Here is a 24,361-nt window from a genome sequence, read left to right as displayed (position 1 = left end):
CTAGCTCAGGTTTGAGCATTTTTTGGTTGATAGGTATATACTTCAGATCTCCGCAAAGAGAGAGAGCTGCTGAGGACGCAGCAAAATGCTTTTCAGTGAGGCTGGGCACAAGCCCTCAGCAAACAGAGCTTTGTCAGAGAGCTCCTCTGTGCACAGAATGAATTTGCTATTAGGGCCACGGTGATGTAGGTTTAAATAGGTCACTGTGACAGTAAAAACGTATCATTTGTATCTTCAGCCCACATGATCTTCAGCATTTTTAATCTGCAGTATTAGCCTGACTGATTTATTGCTGCTTATAAACCACACTGACAAGGACTTCATTTTACCTCCATCCTCACGCTGAAACACAGGAGCTGCACACTGGCTAGTGGCATAAACAAGAGATCAGTTTCTTCTGATTTTGTGATCTCTTCTCTCAGCACCCCTCTTAAATGTATAGAACTGATCTACCCTCTGTCCCAGCCGTTTTCTAACACAAGGAAGCTATATCGTACTTTTCTTTCTGCTTTCCATTTCTACTGGAAATTTGGCATTCAGCCCTTATAGGTATGTGTCCACGTTGCCTTCCAGCTTCTATTCCTATTCATATCCCAAGCAGCTTCTCAACCACTCATTCTCTATTACAGTCAACTGCGTTAGCTTTCTCATGACACGTAGCAATGTTTTTCCTAGCCCTCACCACGCATAAGCTCACTCACTGAGCATCACCACTTTCCTAGCTATGGCTTTGCTTTTTACACTCACATGCACAAACAATTCAGTCCTGTCCTGATCTGAAACAGTATCAAAAAATGTCTTTGGATTGTTTATATTCCGAGCTGGCTGCTGAATCCTGCAAACTCCAGAGCCAGAATGTCTCCTTGCTGAGTGCTGCCACCCAGCTGGGATTCCTGGGGACTCCGGGTCTCGGGACCCAGACTAAATACTCACATAAACATACACCCTGGTCCCCCCAGCTGCTACCACTCTTTGGCATATGGGACTCATTTGTATGGGTCCCTTTTCCAGCTGCTAGCATTTAGGCATTGCAGCACTTGCACACAGGACAGTGAGTGAGATTACAAAGAAAAAAAAAAAGTACTTAAGTAAAGGATTTAATAAGAAGATGGTATAGACTGCAGTGATCAAGCAGAAGACTCAGTCAGATAAAGCATACTGACTGGCAGCTTGCTTCCATCAGGCTGGCCCTTCAATACCCACCTCTCCCCTGTTTTCCCATGCTTGCTCCTCCCCAGTTCACCCCAACACCCCTGACCACTGCTACCCCTTTTTTCCACCTCTGGCCCTTTCTCTAAGCAAGCTCCTCCTGACACCCCGCAGTAAGCTTTGCACAGCCCCACAAGCCTCCCTCAGATATCTCCCTGTGCTTATGTCAGTCTTATTCCCCATTTCTCAGCAGTCACAAAGCTCCGGCTGCCACCACTAACACCCTGAGTGCTGCCACCATCCCTTCATCACCCCAGGGCCCATCGGTAACAGCCCATCGGTCATGGGCTGAAGGGTTCTGCTCTTTGTCATCGTCTCCCTTATCACCTGCTGCTCGGTTTGTGTATCTCAGTGTTTAATTTATTACTTTCCTTGTTAAGCGGTGTTTCTTTCAGACGGAAGGGCTTTAACCAGATAAGGTAAGGAAGGGGGTGCTCGCACATTCCACATGCTCTCACAATAAGCACTTTGCTAGCCCTTGATGCAGAGATCACTTCAGAGAGGAGGAGGACACACAGGTTGAGAAACTGAGAAGTGGTTTTGTACAAGCTAGAGGGAATGAGCCACGGAGAATGAAAAACAGAGCAGTCATTCTAGAATGACACAGGGCTACAGCATCCCACGTCTTCTTCTGACAGCTGTTTCAAAAGATGCAAACAGAAGTTTATCACGTCACCAACCTGCTCTTGTGCGCAGCACAGGAACAAATAGACCAGCAGGTAAAAGGTGCTGCTGGAGGATCTCACTTGAGTTCGAGTCCACCCAAGGAGATGTTTCACGGGGCAAAAAGGCATCTCCACTGCAAGGCAACTTTGGAGAATGTATTCCCCTGCTCTCCATTTCAGTCCTGTCAAAGTTATGAGAAATTGCAATGCCATTCTCAAAGGCAATCAGCTTGCAGCTTCAGATCACTCCTCTCTCGTTGCCTAGAAATCCCAGGCAGGATCCAGATCCTCTGTGAAAATATCTGCATCAATCATGTTTAATAAAATTGCACAACAGGTTGGAATTGTGAGTCAGCTTTAGTGGCTGCTTGACATGTATTCCCATAATGTATTGAGCGATGATCCAGAATGGGAAATTAGACTTCTCGGTATGAAAACCTTTTCTGCTGATGTTATTAAAGTCATACTAAAGACCACCCTACTGGACTACCTCCCCTTTGAACAAAAGTAATACTGAAGCAAACACATCTTAGACAAAATATCACAAAAAACTTTCCAGGAGAGTGACTTTTTTCCAGCTTAGTAACAGCAGAAGTTAACAGAGCCAGCCTCCTTGACAGATTCTGGAATAACCACTGGAAGTTTCTCCAGGAGCAAATTAGGTGAAACATCTCCTAGGAATGGCACAGCACAGCTGACTCCGCAATACAACACAGGACTGAGCCAGACTGGTGGCTCCAGAGATGAGACCGAACCAGAGATTGAATCGTGGGGATCAGGCTTTCAGAATTCACTCAACATATGCCGAATAATTTTGCTTTCTTCTCTATCCACGAGAAGAAGTCTTCTTTGCCACAAAACCCTACGGTATTCTTAGAAAACAGCAGTGAATTTTCACTCCAGTAGACAGGAGGGGTGGGTGTACGGTGGATTTAAGCCATTATTAGATCCTGCCAGTCCTGGGCTGCTCCAGGGCCCCATCACAGCCTAGCCCTGCAGGTCTGTCATTTAAGACTTCAGCAGACATCAGCCATGGCCATGCCCCAGGGCAGAGCAGCCGTACTCACAGCTTCACCCCAAGGCACTCTCCTATTTCGCTATCAGAAGCTCTGCTACACATCTGTATCACTACCCTCACAGTATCTGCTGCAGGGAAGTACCCCTTCCACTTCCCTTCCAGTACAAATATATTTAAGGCCTTCGGAGACAGCACATTTATACCTTTGCATTCAGTGATCACAGCAGGACTGACGTTCTCATTCCAGATATTTGGGTTAAGACAAGTGGAATTAATTTATTTCATGTTCATATGCGCAGGCTGCAGATTCACAAGCGGATGCCCTGCTCCAACCTACAACAACCAAACAAGTGCTATCTCTAAAATCCCCATTTACAACTTGAAGTTCATCTATTCTAAATACATATTCTGTGGTCTATTTCTGACCTAACACAGTCCCTTCCTTTCCCATTTGTATATCTCAGTCTGGCACATTGCATTTGAGAATTACTAAGGCCCTATGCCATGCTGCTCAGCCACACGTTAAATAGCTAATACAGATGTGCTATGCCTCTCCTCTAGCACTGCTACACTGCATAGCTCTTTACAACATCTCCTTCTGCGTCCATTTATCGATATGGGAGAAGATTAAATTCCAAGCAAAATCAAAGATGGCACAGAAAGGCAGAGCACGTTGCACAGACTGCTGTTAAACTTAATGCCACGAGTTGAAGAAGAAAACAGAAAAGAAGCAAGAAAAACAAAATGTTGTGTTAAAAAAAAAAATCCACTAAATGAATTAGGGGAAATTACTGTTTCTTTTTCTGCCCACTTTCCCATCCCTCTCTTCCTCCTTCCTCCCTCTCCCACAAAAACAAACAAAAAACAAACCTAAAGATGAACTCTAAAATCTTTTTTTGTTGTTTTAAGCTATGAAATCATCATTTTTCCTCAAGAAACGTCGACAATTTATCTGACAGTTTATTTTAAAAACAGATCAAGCTTATGGTTGTCATGCAAGGGCTACATCTAATCCCTAATGGAAATAGTTAAACTTACTTAAATGCATGAAGAAGCAAAGAGGAAATAAAACAGCCATCCATCTCATTCAAAAGTCTACTCGGTGTCTTGACCAGAAAACACAAGATTATACACAGCGGTGCTGTAAAAGCTGAACAACAAATATTTCATTCACCGTTGTTCTTGATCATTAGCAAAGGGACAGGCTTTAAGATTTATGATAGTAGCAGGTACTGCAGTGACAGTCTGTGTGGTTCTCTATCTTCACATTGTCCTTAAGGGTAATCTTAAAAAAAGAAAACACACACATGAGAAAGAAAATAATTAGGATTAGCTACACAGTTAAAACTGCCATGTCAAGCAAAAGATTTCTGAAGCCTTTTTCTTAACCCCAAGCAGTACACAGGCTCCAAGGAGTATGTGAACTAGAATGGCCTCTGAATGCCAATCTGTGAAGCTGCATCATCAGTGGCTTTTGGAGCTGTAATGAGATGGTTTTCAACAGCAACATGTAGCCTGGTGTCCTTAATTTGGCACATTTTAAAGTGTCTATTTTTCAAAGAAGTGTTACTCAACCAATCTATGACAAATCAGGAAGTGTCCTTAACATACTTCACATGGAGATTATAAAAACAGAAAACATGAACGCTAAGAGCTACTTTTAACCTCAGCCAAGTTTTATTTCCTGCCTCGGGGCAAGCATAACACTGGTGGTCTAGAAGAACACCTATGCTCTACTGAGAAGAAGAGCTAAAATGTGTTCAGATACAGGTATCTATAGGTAAGCTATATATTTGGGCTCACATTTCTGCCAGCAGAGACCCAGGGCTCTGTCCAGCTGCATACACAGAAAGGATGACTGCCCTTTCAGACATCAGATGGGATCCCACCAAGCCCCCAGCTGCCACTCCAGAAGGTCTTTTATGGGTCCTGTGTCTGCCAGCTATACACAGATGTCTTGGGTACCCCAGGGTATCTCACATGGCACCAAACCTGTGAGCCAGTAATTGAACTGAGCCCCTCATCAGCACACTCAGTGAACATAATTCAGATCACCATATGACAGCTACCTTGGCTTGCATCAGCTAGCTCACCACTGATTACATCAATTTAAGGTTTCTTTACCTGGAGCTGAATTGCTCCCAGAATAATCAGCTTTAGCAGAATCTCTCTTTAGGAGAGCCTTCCAGATGGGACTGTTAAATGCTCAAAGTAGCTGCACATGTTTACAGTTCCCTCCTGGTTATACTATTAAAAGTAAACACAATCTCTATTAATCTAATGAGTACAGATGGTTTTGGTCCCTCATTCCCATGTATGTAATTGATAGTATTGACCAGGCACATTCTCAGAGGACTCCTGCTCATGCAGGAAAGAAGCAAGGAAAGCGACTAATTAAAATCAAATCCACACTTCATGAGATTTAAGGAGAGGATACACAACCAGCAGAGTTAAAAATGAATGGACAACAAATCCAGTTCATGCATCATGAGTCACAGTAGTTTCACTGAAGCCAGTGGCACTGCACCAGTTTCCATATCCCAACTGAATATCAGAGTTGGTACTGGTTACTTTAATTTCTTTTAAAAGAACAACAAATGAGCACAAGTGTAAATTATATAAGTACCAAGGATATTTCCCTCAAATAGCTGCTCAATGCCCTTCAGCAAAAACATATTATTTTCTATTCACTGCTTCACTTACACACTGCTTCTTAAAACAAGCTTAAACGGTCTCATTTACATTCTCACCTTGGTGAAAGCCTTTGCTACACAGCACGTTGCTTCCGATGTAATGTTCTTTGGAACAAGCATGGTCTTCTTGGATCTCATTGGAGTAGGATAGGCCCGGGAGAAACAGCACCCAGTGCACTGGTAAATGGGGGCTCCTGGTTTTGAAAAGAACCTGTTCTCCCCTAGCTTGCACTCTGGACAACCTGCCATAAAAACATACAGAAAAGACTTTTACTTGATGGCCATTCATCTTCAAAGAGAAAGGGAAAGCTTGGGCAGTAAGAGGAAGTACTGGCTGTGTTCTGCTTTTTGATGCATGCAGAACTGAAAAGCACAGAAACAAAAGCTCTCCTCTTCAGGGTCCTTCATCTTCACAACATCCACTACTTGTAAACCCAGAGTGTGTCTTTCCAGGTTAGGCACAAGCATTTCTTTTCTGTTCTTTCTAAGTTAGTTTTGTTGATAGCATTTTTTCGGTAAGTGTGCTACAGCAGCTCTACCTATAAAATCTATTAGCTATGGATAGTTAGTAACAGCAGTATTTGCTAGTGCTTCCTAGACAGTGCCCGTTTTGAAGTAACACTCAGTTATCTGTGAATTTTAAAAATGCCTGGCGAGTTCAAGATTTATGTAGCTTGCATTTTTCTCTATTCTGTTCAAAACTTATTAAAGAAAATCAATTGGCAAAAGGCAAATGCTCAACACTATTAAAAATCAAATCTTTTAAAGTGTGAAAATGGGTTTTTACCAAAATGCTTACATGTTAGATTATGAAACTAAAGGCTACAGTGAATACAGACACCTGGCAATGGAGAGGAACATTGGCAGGCAGAGGAGCCCACCTAACCTGATCATCAGAATGTAGCACTCAACTCCCCGCACAAGAGCAGCAAGGGAAATGGCTTAGTGTGTTGGCCCTGGCAGGGGGTAGGCTCGGGTGCAACTGAAGGAGACCACGATCTTCAGGCCTGCTAGGAGATGGAGAGGAGCTTAGAGAGAGGCTCTAAGACCAGCTGCTGGAGGGACTCACACTATCTCTGCATAAAGGAACACTGCAAACCTCAGTCCTGATCATCCAGAGAGGATGAACAGGATCAAACTGTGTTGTCCTAACCCTGTTGCTGAGTGAATGTTGGTAAAGGCAGTGCACTCTCAATGTGGATCCATGGAACCCACCATGTTAGTGAGGAGTGTGTATGTGACTCTACAGGAAGAAGTGCTCAGCCTATTGTGTGAGTTGGAGGCTATGCTCATGGAAATCTCTGTGGCACACTACTACATACTGTGGCTTTGTTCCAGTAAACTCATTCTAGCCCTGGCTGCAGTGCAAGAGGTCTTTCAGAAGAAATATATTCTATGCATTATGTTGAGGAATTATTGTTTTGCTAATCCTGGTGTTGTGTGGGCACTTTGATGTCAGAAGTATAACAAAATGACACATTTCTATTTGATAATGTTTCAAGGATTAAGGTCACCACATCAAGATGAGGATACTGTCATCTGGGAGACCCATGACCTGAAGAAATCAGGTTTAAATATGAAATAGGAAGCAAAATTATCTTGAGTAATTATACCTTCACATCCCAGCATCAATAAATGTAATAGAATAATAATATTTATGACCACGTTTATAAAACAAGTTTAATTACTGCTCTTTACAACTGTCCTATTTCTGAATGCTTAGTGCAGCTTACCCTGCATGAGAAATTCTCCATCTGGGAAAGTATGAAGAAGATGCAGAAACACAGACAAAATGGTCAAAGTGACAGCTGCATACTTCCTGTAGCAATCCATGATCTTTCTGGAAATACAAATAGGCACATTTTCAAAGGACTGTTTCACACTGGGTACAGTATCAGCATCTAGGCTACACACTAATACAGCATTCAGGACAAGTAACAGGGACAATTTAAAACCAAGAGCAGAAACTGAAAATGTAGTACACTGATGTGCATTTTATAGCCTCAGAAAATTGACTTATCACCACTTCCATAACAAAAACGTACCTCTCCTTCTGGCCTTAACAATATTTTCTGAATATTAACATAAACCATAGCATATTAACTTCAAATACTGTAACTGTCTAACATTTATGGTAGAATGGAGAAAAGACAGCAAACTTTTATGGAGGAGAGAACAGAATCTGTAGAATCCAGGACACAGAAAGACTAATTTCAGAGAAAATAATTTCACATTTGGACAATTTCCTGAGTCAAGAGTCAGATTATTTGTCCACACACTGACCAATTTAATGCCCAAGTCCCCACAAACAGATTTTCATAGTCCTGTTCCTAGTTGGAAGAAAGCACCTCTTCCATTACAGAAGTCTTGGTCCCGGGGGGTACATGTTCCTCTCAGGCAGAAGCCCAAGGAGACGTAGCGCCAAAGAGAGCTCAGGAGAGCTTAAACAGTCCTGGAGCCACCTCCAGGGCCACCTCTGCAGTACAGGGGCCTTGTCAGGAGAGTCACAAGTTCAGAGTCACCATCACCTTCCAGACCGAGATTTGCATCAGGCTTTGTTTACTGGCACTGTAGATTGGCTTTTGAGTTCTGATCAACAGATAAAGAATACAGAAAGCTGGTTTGGTATAAACACACCTTGCTTGGTTCAAACTTTTAAAAATCTTTACAGGGGATTAATTTTGTGCAAGAAAGCATATGCTACATGGCCCATCTGTCCTTGTGCAGCTAAGTATATGAGATGAAGTGGCTATAAATGTTGTATCACATCTTCTCTGTTCTCTGACATACAGTTTTGTGGCTATATTTGATCCAGATCAAATCTACACCACAGAGTAATGTATATCTTTGATATGAATTAATAAAAACCATAACATTAAAGATGCAGTACATGTAAGCTGTGGCCATACGAATATCATCCCAAATTCTCTCTATATATCTTTTTTTTTTTAAATTATTATTATTACTATTGCCAGTAATATTTCATGGAGGACAAAAAATGGTTCTGTCCCTACTCATACCTAAGTAAAGGCTACATGTAGATCAGCAGGATGCTTTTGCTAACTACCACAGACCTTTCAAGTCATTCTCAGGCACTGTTGTACCAGCTTGGTCAGAAACAAAAAAAGTAGTTGTAAAGGGTGGTGTTTCTTTTCAGCGAGAATAGTGTCATGTCACATGGCCCCTCGTAATGGAAAGGTAGGCAAGATCTGAGTTAGCCTAAAACAAGTGTGAGGATGCCCCACTTAGGCATGAGACTGTCTGTCTCAAGCACAAAGCATAATTTCACTTAGTCAGACTATTTCATAGGATCATAGAATGGCCTGGGTTGAAAAGGACCACAATGATCATCGAGTTTCAACCCCCCTGCTATGTGCAGGGTCGCCAACCACCAGACCAGGCTGCCCAGAGCCACATCCAGCCTGGCCTTGAATGCCTCCAGGGATGGGGCATCCACAACCTCCTTGGACAACCTGTTCCAGTGTGTCAGCACCCTCTGTGTGAGAAACTTCCTCCTAATATCTCACCTAAACCTCCCCTGTCTCAGTTTAAAACCATTCCCCCTTGTCCTATCACTATCCACCCTTGTAAATAGCTGTTCTCCCTCCTGTTTATATGCTTTCTTCAAATACTGGAAGGCCACAATGAGGTCTCCCCGCAGCCTTCTCTTCTCTAAGCTAAACAAGCCCAGTTCCCTCAACCTTTCCTCATAGGAGAGGTGCTCCAGCCCTCTGATCATCTTAATGGCCCTCCTCTGGACCCAGTCTCTCACTAATGGACTTTTCCACAGATCATCCCATGAGGCTCTTCGGGCTCAGCACTGTCCATGCCCACCCCACAGAGAGGGTGTTTCACTGAAGCTGCTCAGCAGTGCTGTACTTGCTGCTATGTGGGACAGCAGGCCAAGGCCGCTCTCAGCACATGGAGCCCGCAGCTCCCAGCCACCACCTGCCTTATGAGAAACCTTATCTGATCATGCAGGTCTCCCTGCTCCTGCAATCACAGCCCCAGGCCATGCCAGCAGCCAAATGAGGTGTGTTTGGGCTGTGTCTGAACAGCAGGCCCCACAGCATCCTGTGCGCTGGCAGCACCTCAGGACTGGCTCTCACGGCAGGAGCTTTTAAGCAGTTTCTGTGCCTGTGCAGGCTGCCTGACCCCTTGGCGTTAAAGACAGAAATTGTCCCCCAGGAGCATGATGGCTGACAGGCAGGATAAGGCCTCAGGCTGACAACACTTGATACATCCTAGATTCTGAAAGTAACTTGCTCTGCAAGGTAAAAGTTTAGAGCTCTTCTTCCAAACACTCCAGTCATTGTTGTTACTTCATGATAAATATTCCCTAGGGAGGGATCCCACCATGGAACCAAGTATTTCTAAAAATGCAGTGACAGTGAAAACAACAATAATACCAGCAACAAAGACATTAATCTTGAGATTTGGTATAGAGGTTATTTAAGCACGCCATGTGGTTGGAAAGAGCACTGACATCCCTGAGAAGAAAATAGAGTAGAAAATCAAGAGAGCAAAGTATAATTAAATGAAATCAGCTTTCATATACTGGCAAGCTATTTCTTTTCAGATTTTGCACCTCCCCAGCAGAATCCCTGCAGAGACTGCCACAATGATGCAAATGTACAAATAATGCCTGCTTGCATCTGGATGGAGAGGCAAACCTGAGGTGGTTCAAGGAGTGAAGCTACTTGCATGATATGACCATCTGAGTGAGCCTGGAGCACTGGCATGTGTACAAAGGGTGTATGGATTAACAGAGGGACACTCCATTGCCATACAAATTCTCAGAGATATACCCAGCAGGTCTTGGTTCATTGATCAAACAGACCGTGATGAAGGAAGCAGTCAGATTGCTATGGAGCACTGATCATATAATAGAGCTTTGAACTCAGGACAAGGAAGGAAACAAAATCAGAGAAGTCCATGCCCATAGCAAACAGGAAAAGCTCATGTCCAAGACAATGATGCTGAGACCAAAGACAGGATGATGAGAACACCTTGCCTCATCAGAGTTAGCAAAGTGGAAGGGAACAAAGTTTATGAGCAAGTCAGAGAGCTATAAACGCACAACAGAGGCAACAAAACTTTTTCTAAGTAAGATAGCAAATAGATGGTAAGAAACGGAGGATAAGTGAGTTAAAAGCAGCCAGGGTGGAATTTGAAGAAGACCCACTGGAAGAAATTGTGAAAGCACTGGAAGGAAGCATTTGGAAGAAGTATAAAAAACCAGTTTCGTAAACGTGTGTATGCATGTAGAATGAATGCTACTGGTGGTTATTTCTCTCTGCTATGGCTTTTACCAAAAACCCATCCAAGTACATGAAGTGGTCTTCTGAGATTAGGTGCTATGGGAAACTTGGAGATGTGTGTTAAAAAGTGAGCCTGCATGATGCAGCATTGTATAGCAAAGGACAGCCACAGCAACCTAGGGTAATGCCCACCAAATGTGAGGCATGCATCTCTGCTTCAGCCTTCTCATAGGCTCAGCCATGGGCTTTTACTTTAACACATCCAGTGCTCACTCAGTACTATCCAGGTTTCGTGATAAGGCAAGCTTTGTGCTCCTCTTCCTCCTTTTAGATCTTCAGGGCAGACCCAAACCAGTTTGATCTGACCACATCCATTAAATGAATTCAATGTGGCCACACTGAGATCATGAAGGGCAGTGAAGGGTGGATAACACGGTAGCCTCATAGGAGTTTTAAACAGCACTCTCAGGCTTCTGAAAGGCAGGTGCCAGCTTTCTATGCTCTGCTCCCTGGACAAAAGTCACCTCTGTCCACAACATCAAGGTGGACCTTCACACCATTTACATCAATTAACATTTGTATGATTCTGCCAGACATTTTAGGAAGTGGACTGAGCTCAGTTGCATTTATGAAGTCGTGCTGAGTAAATTGATCAGACCTCTCCCTTCAGCAAACAGGAATTTTCTTTGAAGGTTATTTACTGTATGTGCTCTTTTCAGCACTACAGATGGGGTGTGACTGCTGGCAGACTCGTCTGTACTGGGACACACGAGCACAGTTTAGCTTCAGGCCCTGCTCCATCTGGGGGCTTAGAGCTGGGCAACACATTGCCCAGTGCAAGGAGCCAGCTGGAAGGGCTCATTTACCAGTAGGAGAAGACGACAGACTTTTCAAAACACCTCGTTTCTACATCACCCTGAGCCTTTTGGTAAGTCTGGATGATCCAGTGGCTCTCTGACAATACCACAGCCACTGACTGACTACTGTGTGACTTCATGCTCTTTGCTGAACACGTTGTGGCATTCTTTGTCATAATTTCTCTAAGAATGCATACGATTTGGTAAATTACAAGGGTCTGAGGCAATCCCAGAGGGAAGTTGTTTAAATTAAACTAACCAAAAAAGGGAATTGAAATCACAGTTCTGCACTTCCTCTATTGAGTCAGACTGTCGGGCTCGTACTAAAAACTAAGAGCCGTCAATGAAACCCAGACATGAGTGTCTCTACTCCAGCAATATGACAGCAATTTTGCCCGATGTTTTTATTCTGCCCTACATTTGCTTTTCTGACTGTGCTCATGCTGCTAACCCAGTTAATATCTACACCACCTCACAATCAAATTACATTCAGCTTTTACTTTGCTCTGCTAATCATTATCTTTCTTAAGCTATTGGAACATTATGATTTGGTTATTGTGATTATGTAAAGTGTGAATTTTAGCAGATCTTTGGAAAGATGGCAATTTTAAACCTTCCCCAGCAGTGAGAGTCTCACCTTACTATTTACAATGCCTTGTCTTTTTCTGTAAACAAGTTATCCTATTACCAGTTTCCATAACAAGGATAGCTTGTCATCAGCGATTGCAAACAGGTCTTCTTTTCACATGCGTGTGGGACTCCGTGGATGTCTTTATATTTATGGTATACACCATGAAAACAGAATTCCTACTCAAATTCTGTGGTCTTTGTCTTTGCACAGACGTGCCCGAGAGCTTTGTTAGATGGGTCATCTTTGTACCGACCATATGAAATAACCTAATGTCTTCAGCAAAAGCTTGGAATGTCTCTCTATGCTGTTCTATATGGTGACTGTGGTGATGCTGTGCCCAACAAGAGCCAAACACTCTGCACACTGTTTACTTCTTTCCAGAGTGCTTAGCAGTGATGTATGGCTATGTCACAGCAACAGTGAAGTGTCAGTGCTTCACTTCTGGCTGTCTTGTACATTGTAAGCTGTTAGCAAACCACCACAGACTGAGAAATCTTTACTAACATCTTTTTTTTTTTTTTTTCCTTAACATATTTAACCATGACAAGCAACTTAAATACTCTAAAACACGTTAGTTTCATGAATTGTGTAACATTTGACATCTGGCAGCAATACTGTGGACCAGGATAAAAATACAAGAGTACCAATGAAGCATTACCAGACCCAACCAGAAATCACAAAATATCACCATTTAGCTGTAATGCAATCCTACAACCTCATTTTCTGTTACTTACAAAGCCAGTTTAACATTAAGTACTGATTTCTTTGTTCCTATGCAACATTTTATGCCAGTTTTCAAAGTAAAAACTCTGACAGAATGGAAGGAGAAGAAAACTTTTGGAAAGAAGGGGAAGACAATGTCAAAAAATATGTAATTGTTCTTCTTTAGCAGTAAAGAAAATTAAAAATATATTACCTCCCTTGTTCAATGAGAATAAATCAGAAAGATGAGAAAATGCAGGACGATGTTCAAATGTGAGCTGTCCTTGGTGTGTGGATGTACCTTCCTGATGTATGAAAAGGTTGCATCTTTCTTTTATACCAGCAAAGTTAGATCATATTCCTCGCCCACAACTAAGCCATAGGATCAACTGTACATTTTGTCTAATGACTGAACATTACTTTATGTAATTACCAGCCCACCATACTGATCTTATCTCCTACTCAACTTTCATAAAGATCTTTTTTTTTCCTTATATAATGAAAGAAAGGGCAGCTTGTGTGCACAAACTCAATGCCATGCGAGTTTCCTGGGGAACTCAAATATCCAGCATCTACTCATTTGTTTCACTGGTCGATGAATAGAAGCTCATTTTACAAAAGGAAGAGTTAGTAAGGTTTCCTAATGCTTCTGAAACCAGAGAGAAAAACAATTATAGCAATGGCACTGTCTTAGCAGGGAATAACAAAATAACAAGCAGCAGAGATCTACACACACATTTAAAAGAATAATATCCACTTGAATTTAATGCTCAGAGAACAAATGCGTGGATTAATATAGGATTACTTCTTTACATGTGGGGCAAGAACTCATCTTGTTTTCGAAGTAAAGCTAGTGCAATGGAGGCCCTTTTGAAAATGGCACCATAATGCAGATTTTTAATGTTTAGAGTCTTGCAAGTCCCTATTCTCAAGTGACAGATCCTGTGCTGTTAATGCAGCTGGATCTGAGGCCAAGAGGTACAGCAGGGCTTGCACCCACTCAGCACTTCTCTTCCCCAACCCAAATGGGAGGCATATGTCCAGGTGCCTACTGTAAACAAGCCCCAGCAACACAGTCAGCCCACATGGTACTGAGGTAAGAGAGATTCCCTTCAGATGCCTAAAAGTTATCCGCCTAGATCTGAGTTACTCACTCTAGGCTGCCTCTGTAAATCAATGGGCTTAAACGTCTCTTTCAATACATGGCTAAGCAGGCAGAAAGGCTGCACCATCCCCTTTGGTGGCTGCCCAAACCACATCAGATTGAAGGGTCCATAGGGCTGCTGGCTTAGGCTCACCAACTCTTGGCTTGTTCCTCAGCCTCTGCTGAAATGGGAACATGAAATGGGAACATGAGAAACAGTCCCATGCTGTTTCCATCCCCCACAATGCATCTCCCTTCCTGACATGCACCTGACTCACCACACCTACCTCCACTAACATCATCAGCCTCAAGGTGCCTTTTCACCTTCTGTTTATTCAGTTGATTGTTGTAACAAAGTTAAATCCAAAACAATTGTCCCCAGCCTGCACTTGGCTTGAAATTGACTTCTGTTTCAAAACTGAAGATGGATTTCTACACCTGAAAGCTTGCCTGTTTTTTATCCAATGATATGAGCTGGTCTAATAAAAGACGGTTGCTCTTCTTACAACTTTGCTTCATTTAATAACAGAAGCATAAAGCTGAAATTTGAAAGCTATGGGTAAACAGTTTACTGAGAAATATTCCCTTGCAAGACTGAAACTTAATATTTCTCGTCGTTCAAAGAAAATTTGATGAAAATTGCTGAAGTTTATAGAGTAGCTCTGACTTGGATTGTACAGCCAATTTGACACTCCAACTCAGCTTGCAGTCCTATGGGAAATCAGCTTGACTTGTGACGCTTCACAAAAAAAAAAGCATAAGGCTATCCTCATAATCAGGAAGATCAGTGGCAATTGTATTGAATGTTCCTATTTGGTACTTATTTGGCTATGTATAGCAGTATCATCAAAATAATAAAAAAGAAACATTGTAAAAAATCATGCTTTCATTGGAATGATTTAAGGACACTGATGGCATTACCTGCAGAGTATAAAGAAAAATAAGAGTGCCCACAGCCTGGTAGTCCTTTCACATCAGAATGTATTAGAAATAAATCTCATGAAGTCAATGGAATTACACTTGTATAAAAGATAGTTTAAAAAAAGCTCCTATTTTTATTAAGAGGATTTCTTTCTTTAGCCGTTCCAAATCTCCAACTAAAAATACTTGGTCAAATCTGTCTTAATGTGCAATTGAATGAGAAATGAGTGAAAGTGGTTCACTACTTCAGAGGTATGAAAAAAAAACCCACAAACTTTTCTAGGAGCTGGATCCTTACCACTCCTTCTTGGGATTTCTCTGCAAAGGTGGGTTCCTGTCTCCTCCCTTTCTCTGCCAGATGCTGTCTCAAGGTATCTGTCCTACTTCCCTACTTAGCAATATCTGCTTATCTAGAGGCTGCTTCCTGATGCTGCCTTTTCCCCTCTAGAGGAAAGCTTTCCCTCTTTGCTACTCTGTGGTGTTGTAGGGCATCCTCCTGCACTCTCAGCAAAAGAATGGGAAAAGGTTCCCTTGCTTCAATAAAAAAATTCTTCTATTCAACAGTGACAATCAACGTTATCAATAAATAGATCCGATCCCCCACAAAGTGTGATTAAAGATAAATGCTGCTAAACTGAATTGCTAGTAAGGGCAATATAAGGCTTGCTATACGTTTCCTCCAGCAGAAAGGATAGTACAGAACACAAATACTTTTCTTGTTTTGCATCAGAGGCACATTCTTCAGAACTATTCCCGCCTTCTTTTTTGGTTTTACTTCTCTTTCCAGATAGGGAAATGAGAACAAATAACCCTTAATATGAAGTTCTGATAGTATTTCTGCTTTGGATGAATAAGCATGTTGAGTTTTGAAGGGCTTTTCTAATAATAATTAAATTACATTTCAGAACCTCTTCCAAATACAGTCAAAATCTACGCCTTATCATTCACGTGACCTCAAAAAACAACAGGCTCCCTTCTGAGGATGGAGGCGATCATACACACTGAACACTGCAAACAATTTTCTTCTCTCTTGTAATCTTCCAGCACCTACTTAGCACCCAGCTCTGAGCATGCATCAGAGGAACTCAAATGCATTGATATGATCTCACATTTTGGGTGTCACTTCCTTCATTGTTCGTGTCATCTTCAAGAGTCCCTGGAGGACAGAACCTCCCTCCAGTGCTTTGCACTGACATAAGCAAATTATCGGAATCGCCAAAGAGATAACACGATAACAAAAGGTTCTACTAGAATGGCTGACAGCATACCCCAGAAAGAAAGATTTGCTGTGGATTCAAGGAATAGAAGATATTAAAGAAAAAGTATAATCTGATCTGGAAATATGCAGTTATTTCAGTATTGCGCTGAGCCTCCCAGCTCCTTCCCGTTTAACTCTTCCACCATCACTCTTCCAAGTTGCCCTCTGTTTGTTCTCACTTAAACAAGACATCCCAAGGCTATAGAAAACACATACAGCTTTTTAACATAAAGAGCTCCTGTCTGCTGAAACATGTAATGTAGCGCTACACAAGGAGTGAAAGTCAAGTTTCCTACCATTTTACAGATGTTTTCAACTGATTGTCTGAAATTACCTCTCAAAGCAGCACTTTCTGGCCTCATTCTCCTTCATTTAAAATCAGTGAGACTTCTGCCATTTTTTTTCAAATGAAAGTGAATCTGGACTTTTAAGATGAGCTATTAGTGTTCTCAAGCTTCAGCCAAGCATCGATTATTCTGAGATGATACAGCTTTTAGTATTTATTGCACATAAATAATTGACTGCAAAGCCTCTTCTATTCTAAAACCGTATGGAAAGAGGGTTCACTAGTATGCAACTTTTTGTTAGTTGTTTTTTGAAGGAATTAAAATTGTAGATGACAGAACTCCAGAAATACGTGCAGAAATCATCATTTCACCAAAGCTAACTCCAAAGTAAAAATTCTCCTTTGAAAGATGTCATGGTTTTATGATTTTTGGTTATCAGTATTCCACATCACAACATGCCGGACCAGCCCTTAAACCGTTGACAAAAGAAAACAGATTATAAGGAATATCTACATTTTTTTTTCCTTTATTTCCTTAACGTGTCAAGGTCAAAATTTTTAATCATGGCATATTATTAGGATACTTATGGTACTAATAGGATGATGGCTTCTGTTTAGCTCTTTTTTTCATGCTTCCTTTTGAAATAGGTTTATTTGAAATCCAATTCCTTTGAGCAAAATTAGAGTGGATAATATAATAACTGTCACAGTATTGCGGAACAGCAAACAAAATGTCATTAACGTGCAGTTTTGACCTCAAGGGCTTTACCGAATGCATTTCAATATTTGTTTTCTCTACTTTTAATTAATACGAGTAACTACACCTCATACAGTGACTAACCCATATCACAAGGTCAGGATGGGCTGTTGCTTTTATGTATAACATTGCTCAGTTGAACTAACTAGGTTTGTTCAATTTCCAAAACAATAAGTGCTTATTATTAGACAGAAGTAAAGCACTGAACTCAACAGACTACTAATCGAATTGAGTCAGTGACTGTGCTCCCCACATCACAAGGGTAGCCCTTGAGAGATGGAAAATGAAGCTTTAAATATATTTCAGTATTCAGCTTTTTTAATTAAAAAAAAAAAAAACAAAAGCCAAAACACATGAATGGATGATCAATTCTTACTTAGAGCAGATAAACAGCCCTGTAAAAGGGATAGGTATGCTGCCAGCACAGCTGAAGTAGTCTGACCAATAATGCAGGATGTCTCATTTATACAATGAGCAATTTCAGCAACTCGCCCCATTCTAACACACAAATAATTGTTCACACAATTTGCCATTAGCTCCCTGTGGTCCAAAACCTGAACGCTCTCAAACGTTCATGGCATCACCTCTTCTATTAGAAGAAATTTCCATTCCCATTTCATAGAACTGTGTTTCCTGCTTTTTACAGATGAAAGCACAAAAAAATGCTGAAGTTCATCGAATTTCAATCAAAATGCAGCAAGACGTAGCCTATAGTGCTGATGATAAAAAAAAATAATGCACTGACATAGAAACATAACTGGAAAATTTATTCTGAGGGAAATGGCTTATTTCTATCACATTACCAACAGGCTTGTTACCAGGCTGCTGTTAGCCTCCCTGTTGGCACTGCACAGAGCACCCTGACCGGCAGGTCATCTGGCTCACCCTGCTTATGATCTGTATGGCAGTAGCACCTAAGAAATCCATAGTGAAACTCAGCAGTCGTTGGCCTGCCTGGCACCACCCTAGATAGCAGCAGTCGGGGTCACTGGGACCAGTTTATCCCATGATGTTCCTGTGTACAAACGCCACCACAAAACGGTCCCCTGCCCTGCAGAATCCACAATCTTGTTCAGTGTTTGGAGGAATCAAGCCATTCCCTCAAACTCCTGTTCCACCCAGTGGCAGGTGATACCTGGAGATCTTCTGATATCTGATCTCAAACTGATGCTCTGGGCTTTACTAAAATTTTCGGATGATATTCCAGGTCTATGAAGTGCAGACAGTCACAACGGTCTCTCCTGATGAACAGATCTAAGTGATCTCTGACCAGAGCCCCCAGTCCCCCTGGGGGAACTCTGAATTGCATATGTTTCACGTTTCAGAGAGTCATCCAGAGCAATACAAGAAAGGAATTATACAAGGTATTTTGTTATCAGTGGTAATGATACAGCAGATAGAAAATGGGCTACTGCATTATAATTAAATCCATACCTGGCCAATATTGCCCGTCTCCATACAGCTACCTTTCAGAAATCAAAAAGGCTTACATTTACATGGTAACACTTCAGTACAGACCTTACCATGCTTTGAGAGCTGGATACTGAGAGCTGATTTCCCATGTTGTTGAAATTTAGATGCTATCAAGAGGCAGAACAGCAGCCATTCTCTGCCTGCAGCATTACACGGCTGTCGTCAGAGGGACAGTGATGAATCATAGTAATGTCTCAAATTTAATCTAAATGTCCATTTGAGTATACTGTACAGGTCTAAACTTTAAATCTGTGGGGAGGGAGATGGCAGGGAAGGAGGTCCAAACAGCAGAAAAATGTAAAAATACCATTTGATATTATTTTGTGGTCCAGGTTATTTCTTAAGCTAAACTTAGATTACAAAATGAAAGATAGTCTGGGCTCTGTGCTGTTTCCCAAGTTCTCTGGACCTTCCCATGCCCATCCAGGAGGCCAGGAAGGGAAAGAAGTTGAGTATTGATTTTATCTATTAATTGTCTCCTATATTCTTTCCCGTTGCTTGTGTTCATTTGTCATCTCATCTCATTTAGTATTTAGCTTGAAAATTCTCTAAATCAAAGGCTGTCATCTTACTCAAACTATTTTTACCCATGACTATAGCTCCTACACAATACAAGGATTAAATACCAACACTCACCATTTCTTGATATTAAGAAGGGAATGCACCACGTGCTTTTAAAAGACGGCACTGCAAGGGCAGCTTCTGTGATGACAGTAAGCAGGCCTGAAGAAAAGCAATAGCCTTTCCAGAGCTATTCCTCTGTAGGGATGACATCCCAGAGACCTAATAGATGTAGAAAAGCCCAAAGATGAATACAAAGTGCATTTAACAGTACTTGCTTTGATCTCACAGGAATACATATTGAGCTCCTTCTGCTCTTAGAGCCTTTAGTACAGGTAGATACTCAGACAGGTGAAAACCTAGGCTGGTAAATGCCACAAAAATCCTGCAAGCAAACCCTCAGTTTCAGCTTCAAGGTGCTGATTTCTTCTTCAGGAGTACACCATACAGTGTTCCAAGTAGGAAGTCAGAGCTAGCAAGCTCACAAAAACATCCCAGTATCTTAACAACCATTCATTAACTGCCTGTATTATTTTCCTAAGATGCCCTTTAGAATTTTTCAATTTTAAAGCACTTAAAATACTGTATCTAAATGTTCAATAGGAAATTCAGAGATAGCACATTTGCCACTTTCATTGGCCAATATCAAATACACCAAATAAAGTATCAATAAATAGTAAGTGTTGATATTTAATAAATCTTACCAACCTTAAACATACACTTTTTAACTTTAAACAAAGCTCCATTGCAGCATTGGAGCAGGCAGAGCGCATTGGCCATTTAAACCAGATTTGCTGCTGTCTGATCCAAGGCAGAATGTGGCAATACACCTGCTTCATCACAGCAAATAAGGCCATAAGTTTGCCACTGGTTTATTGATTTAAAGGGCTACATGTGTGAAGTCAGCTCACTCTGACAGGGAAAAGTAAAGCTCACTGGCAATGTCGCCATGTTTTAAGAGTTTCTCAGCTTCCTGCTGTAGATCCTCCATCAATGTTGCTTTAACACGCAATGAAACACAGGCAGCAGTATCCTTGGGAACTTCTCCAATCCTGATACCCATAATAGCTTGTTCTAAAATGCACCAGTGGCTGTATTAAGCAAACTACAAATTAGGAATCACAAACAGATATGATCAGTACTCCTAAGAGCACAGCTTACAGAATTGCTCTGTGCAGACTGGCTGAACAGGGAACTCAACAAGAAATGGGTTCAATTTCCTGAATGGACCTGCAAAAGAGTTAAAGAGTCATGGAATCAGAGAACTGTTTGAGTTGGAAGGGACCATTAAAGGTTATCTAGTCCAACTTCTTTGCAATGAACAGGGACAGCTAACAGCTAGATCATGTTGCTCAGAGCCCTGTCCAGCCTGATTTCGGATATCTCCAGGGATGGGGCATCTACCACTTCTCTGAGCATCCTGTTCCAGTGCTTCACCGCCCTTATTGTAAAAAACCTTTTTCTTATATCCAGTCTAAACCTCCCCGGATATACTTTGAAACCATTTCCTCTTGTCCTATCATGCCAACCCTGCTAAAGAATCTGTCCCCTTCTTTCTTACCGCCCCCCTTAGATACTGAAAGGCCCCCCTCGGGTCTCCTCAGAGCTTTCTCTTCTCCAGGTTGAACAGCCCCAGCTCTCAGCCTACCCTCGTAGGAGAGGTGTTCCATCCCTTGGATCATTTCTGTGTACTCAGAGTCCTGTGAGCCTGCCTTCAGTTTACATCAGTCACTTATCCTGGTGTCTGCAGGCCACTGGTGGATCATGAGATGACTGGATGGTGGTCTAGAAAACGTTTGAAAGAAATTTAAACCCTGTGCATATGCTTTCTCTCACACTCAACCAAATCCTAAACACAAAGTTGCAATCAGCATCAGTTACAAATGGGGAATAAGCAAGTATTAACCACAAAGAAAGTGGTTCATCAGACCAGTAAATTAAAGCCTAACAAAATCAAACTGGATGCAGATGAAAGGGTGGGGGAAAAGAAATGAGGAAAAAAAACCAACAAAAACAGCCAAGGATATGAACTGATATTGACATAATTTACCGTATTTGGGACCCCTCTTTGAGTGTATGACTACACATATTTTGACTTAAATAAGGCTGGGATTTTTCTGACCAAATGAGGACACTGCAACATCATATGACACCTGAGATGGCTCTCCAGAATCCCTTGGAATCAAATGAGTTTTTTGGATCTATTTTTACAACTACATCAGGACAAGATGAACTGATCACTTTCCTTGGTTATAAGGGGAAAACATAACTAGCTGAAATGTGACTATCTACAGCTGGACCAGAGATTTTCACATCTGTCCAGACAGAGTTCACAGCAAACTCCAGAAGACCAAAAACACATTTTTTAGCAGTCTGCTTAAATTTGCTCTGTCTATTCCCTACATCAGCCTTAACAACTTTCATCAGTAATTCTGAAAGCAGGTTAAAAAAGGCCAAAGAGCCTATCAACCAAGGATCTAGACACATCCTGCCAGCCCTGAACTGCAGCAGAACATCCATCAGTGTGCTATGGCCACATATGAACACAACTGCTTGGTCCCAGAAGCAACAGACAGCAGCGTATTGCTCACTTCAGAATTACTGAGCTCAGATGAGCAGCAAGGCTTCCCATCAGGGGTATGGAGATGTCCCTTGCACTGCATCCATTTTTGGAGGCACGCTGGTGCACTGCTCAGCATGGAGCTCACCGCATCCACCTGAGGGCAGGATGATGCACATCCTAATTTAACACCACCACATGCAGCCAGCTTGCATTTGGTGGTGACTGCTCTCCCCTCTGCTTGTCTTTCCCACCAGCGCACTCCTTCCTTCTATCCAGGCAAGCAGAGAGAAATCATTTCCAACAAGAAAACATTCAAACATGACTTAGGGCACGGGAGCACATCAGGTCTCTCATTTAGCAGCCTGTGATTGTTTGCAGAGCAGTTACTGGCGTGAAGTCTCATTAAATTCAGTAATGTAGTAAGTCCCAGTGATTTCAGCAGCACTTAATCATGTACTTACAAGTTGGCTGAGCATGAGTGTACATAGGCACATGCACTTTGCTGATTACAACAATTTTTTTGACACTAAGCACACACATTGCAGAATCAAGACAGCGGCATCAGGATTGTCAAGCACGAGGGCTACTACAAAAGCAATGCCTCCTATTTTGTTATGTTAACCCACAATGTAGTGGTGGATGTTGGTGGCACAGCAGTAGAAGTTGAACCTTCCCATCAATATTCCATTACATGTTGTTGCCATGTGACAGACGGCAGCAGAGGGGCAGTCAGACAAAATGGCGTCTGACATGGAAGTGTATATGGAGCAAATGTGTGCTATTGGATTCCTCCATGTAGAAAAAATGGCATTCACTGACATTCATCAAAGCTTGCTGAATGTTTATGAAGATCAAACAGTGGGTGTGAGCACAGTAAGGAGGTGGGTGGTGCATTTCAGCAGTGGTGACAGTGACAGCAGGGTCACCTTCATTGGCGCAGATATTTAGAGCTTGGCATGGAGGCTCTTTGTTGTTGCTGGAAATGCCTAGCTAATGGTGGTGACTATGTAAAAAAAAAAAAAGGGGGGGGGGGGGTTGTAGCTGATAATTTGTTTTTTCAATTGGTATTATTGTGTTCTTTGTACCTGTTGCTGTTTCCTTGGAAATAAATAGGAGGCATTATTTTTAGAGCAACCTACATCACTTAGGTAACCCAGCCTTGAACTAATGATACTGGGAAGAGGAAAAAAAAAATTAAAAAAAAAATGTAGAGGTGTTCAAGTCATTGGACTGTGACAGAATTCCCCATAAATATTCAGAGAACTAACTGCACTAATCTCTGAATTCTTAATGATCATTTTCAAGAAATAAAAGTGAGCAAGAAAGAAAGATTCCAGCTCTAGAAAAGCATAAACGCAACACTTTTAAATGTGAGGGTAAAGGCCTTGGAGCACGTTTTATCTGCCAAACTAACTTTCAGCCCTTGAAACAGAACAAATTATTTTAAAAATTGTGACTACCTGGACGACTATGATGATAATTAAAAAACAGTTGAAATGCGTTTGTCAAGAAATGAATTATATTAATTGAAGTTAATCTCCTGCTCTGACAGGATAATTGCTCTAGCAAATAAGAGGCAAATAGCCAATATGATGCTTCTTGACAATGAGGAGCTTTTGATGCTGTTCCATACACATCTTCTTAAGCAAGCTAAGACAGTGTGTTCAGAGCCAGACAGCAATTTGGTAGGTGCAACAGTTGAAAAACTGTTCCCAAAGTGCCATAACTGATGGTTTGCTGTCATTCTGGGTAGGTTTCTCCAGAGAACGTCCAGGGGAGTTTGTCCTGAGAAAGTTTTATTCACCACTTCCATTTACACCTCAGATGATGACAAGTGGGTGTGCTTCATAGAATCATAGAATCGCTAAGGTTGGAAAAGTCCCACAGGATCATCCAGTCCAACCATTCACCCACCACCAGTGGCTCTCGCTAAACCATGTCCCTTAACACAACATCCAAACGCTCTTTGAACACCACCAGGGTTGATGACTCCACCACCTCTCTGGGCAGCCCATTCCAGTGCCTGACCACCCTTTCAGACAAGTAGTATTTCCTAACGTCCAGCCTGAACCTTCCCTGGCACAGCTTGAAGCCATTCCCTTTAGTCCTAAATAGTTTGGTGATAACATTAGATTGGGAAAAGTTGCAAAACACTTTGAAGTAGCATTAAAAATAACCCTCAGAAATTGAAGAGACAGCTTAAAATTAACCAGAATCAACCAGGTGAGATATAAAACAGAAAATTACAAAGTGGTCCGCTCTTCAAAGGGACATCTAATGAGGAACGAGAATTAAATACAGAATACGAAATGTCTGTGTAGGCAGAAAACAACGTGGGAGATCACAAACTGAAGAGTCAACA

At 41.8% G+C, this 24,361-nt stretch overlaps 1 protein-coding gene across 4 annotated transcripts; it reads right to left on the bottom strand.

The window, feature by feature from the left end:
- Positions 1-1,271: 1,271 nt before the first annotated feature.
- CGA (glycoprotein hormones, alpha polypeptide) lies at positions 1,272-22,989 on the bottom strand. 4 transcript variants are annotated; one of them, XM_040697177.2, is made up of 6 exons: positions 21,085-22,989; positions 20,598-20,666; positions 19,512-19,658; positions 7,319-7,425; positions 5,643-5,827; positions 1,272-4,177 (listed from the first exon to the last, which is right to left on the bottom strand). In XM_040697177.2, the coding sequence occupies exons 4-6, from the start codon at positions 7,416-7,418 to the stop codon at positions 4,100-4,102; spliced, it is 363 nt and encodes a 120-aa protein (XP_040553111.1). In that variant the 5' UTR covers positions 7,419-7,425; positions 19,512-19,658; positions 20,598-20,666; positions 21,085-22,989; the 3' UTR covers positions 1,272-4,099.
- Between the last annotated feature and the right edge of the window lie 1,372 nt (positions 22,990-24,361).

This window comes from Gallus gallus, chromosome 3 (assembly GCF_016699485.2).
Source record: "Gallus gallus isolate bGalGal1 chromosome 3, bGalGal1.mat.broiler.GRCg7b, whole genome shotgun sequence".
NCBI lineage: Eukaryota > Metazoa > Chordata > Aves > Galliformes > Phasianidae > Gallus > Gallus gallus.
Note: the sequence above shows the minus strand (reverse complement) of the source record. Positions and strands in the feature narration are given on the sequence as shown.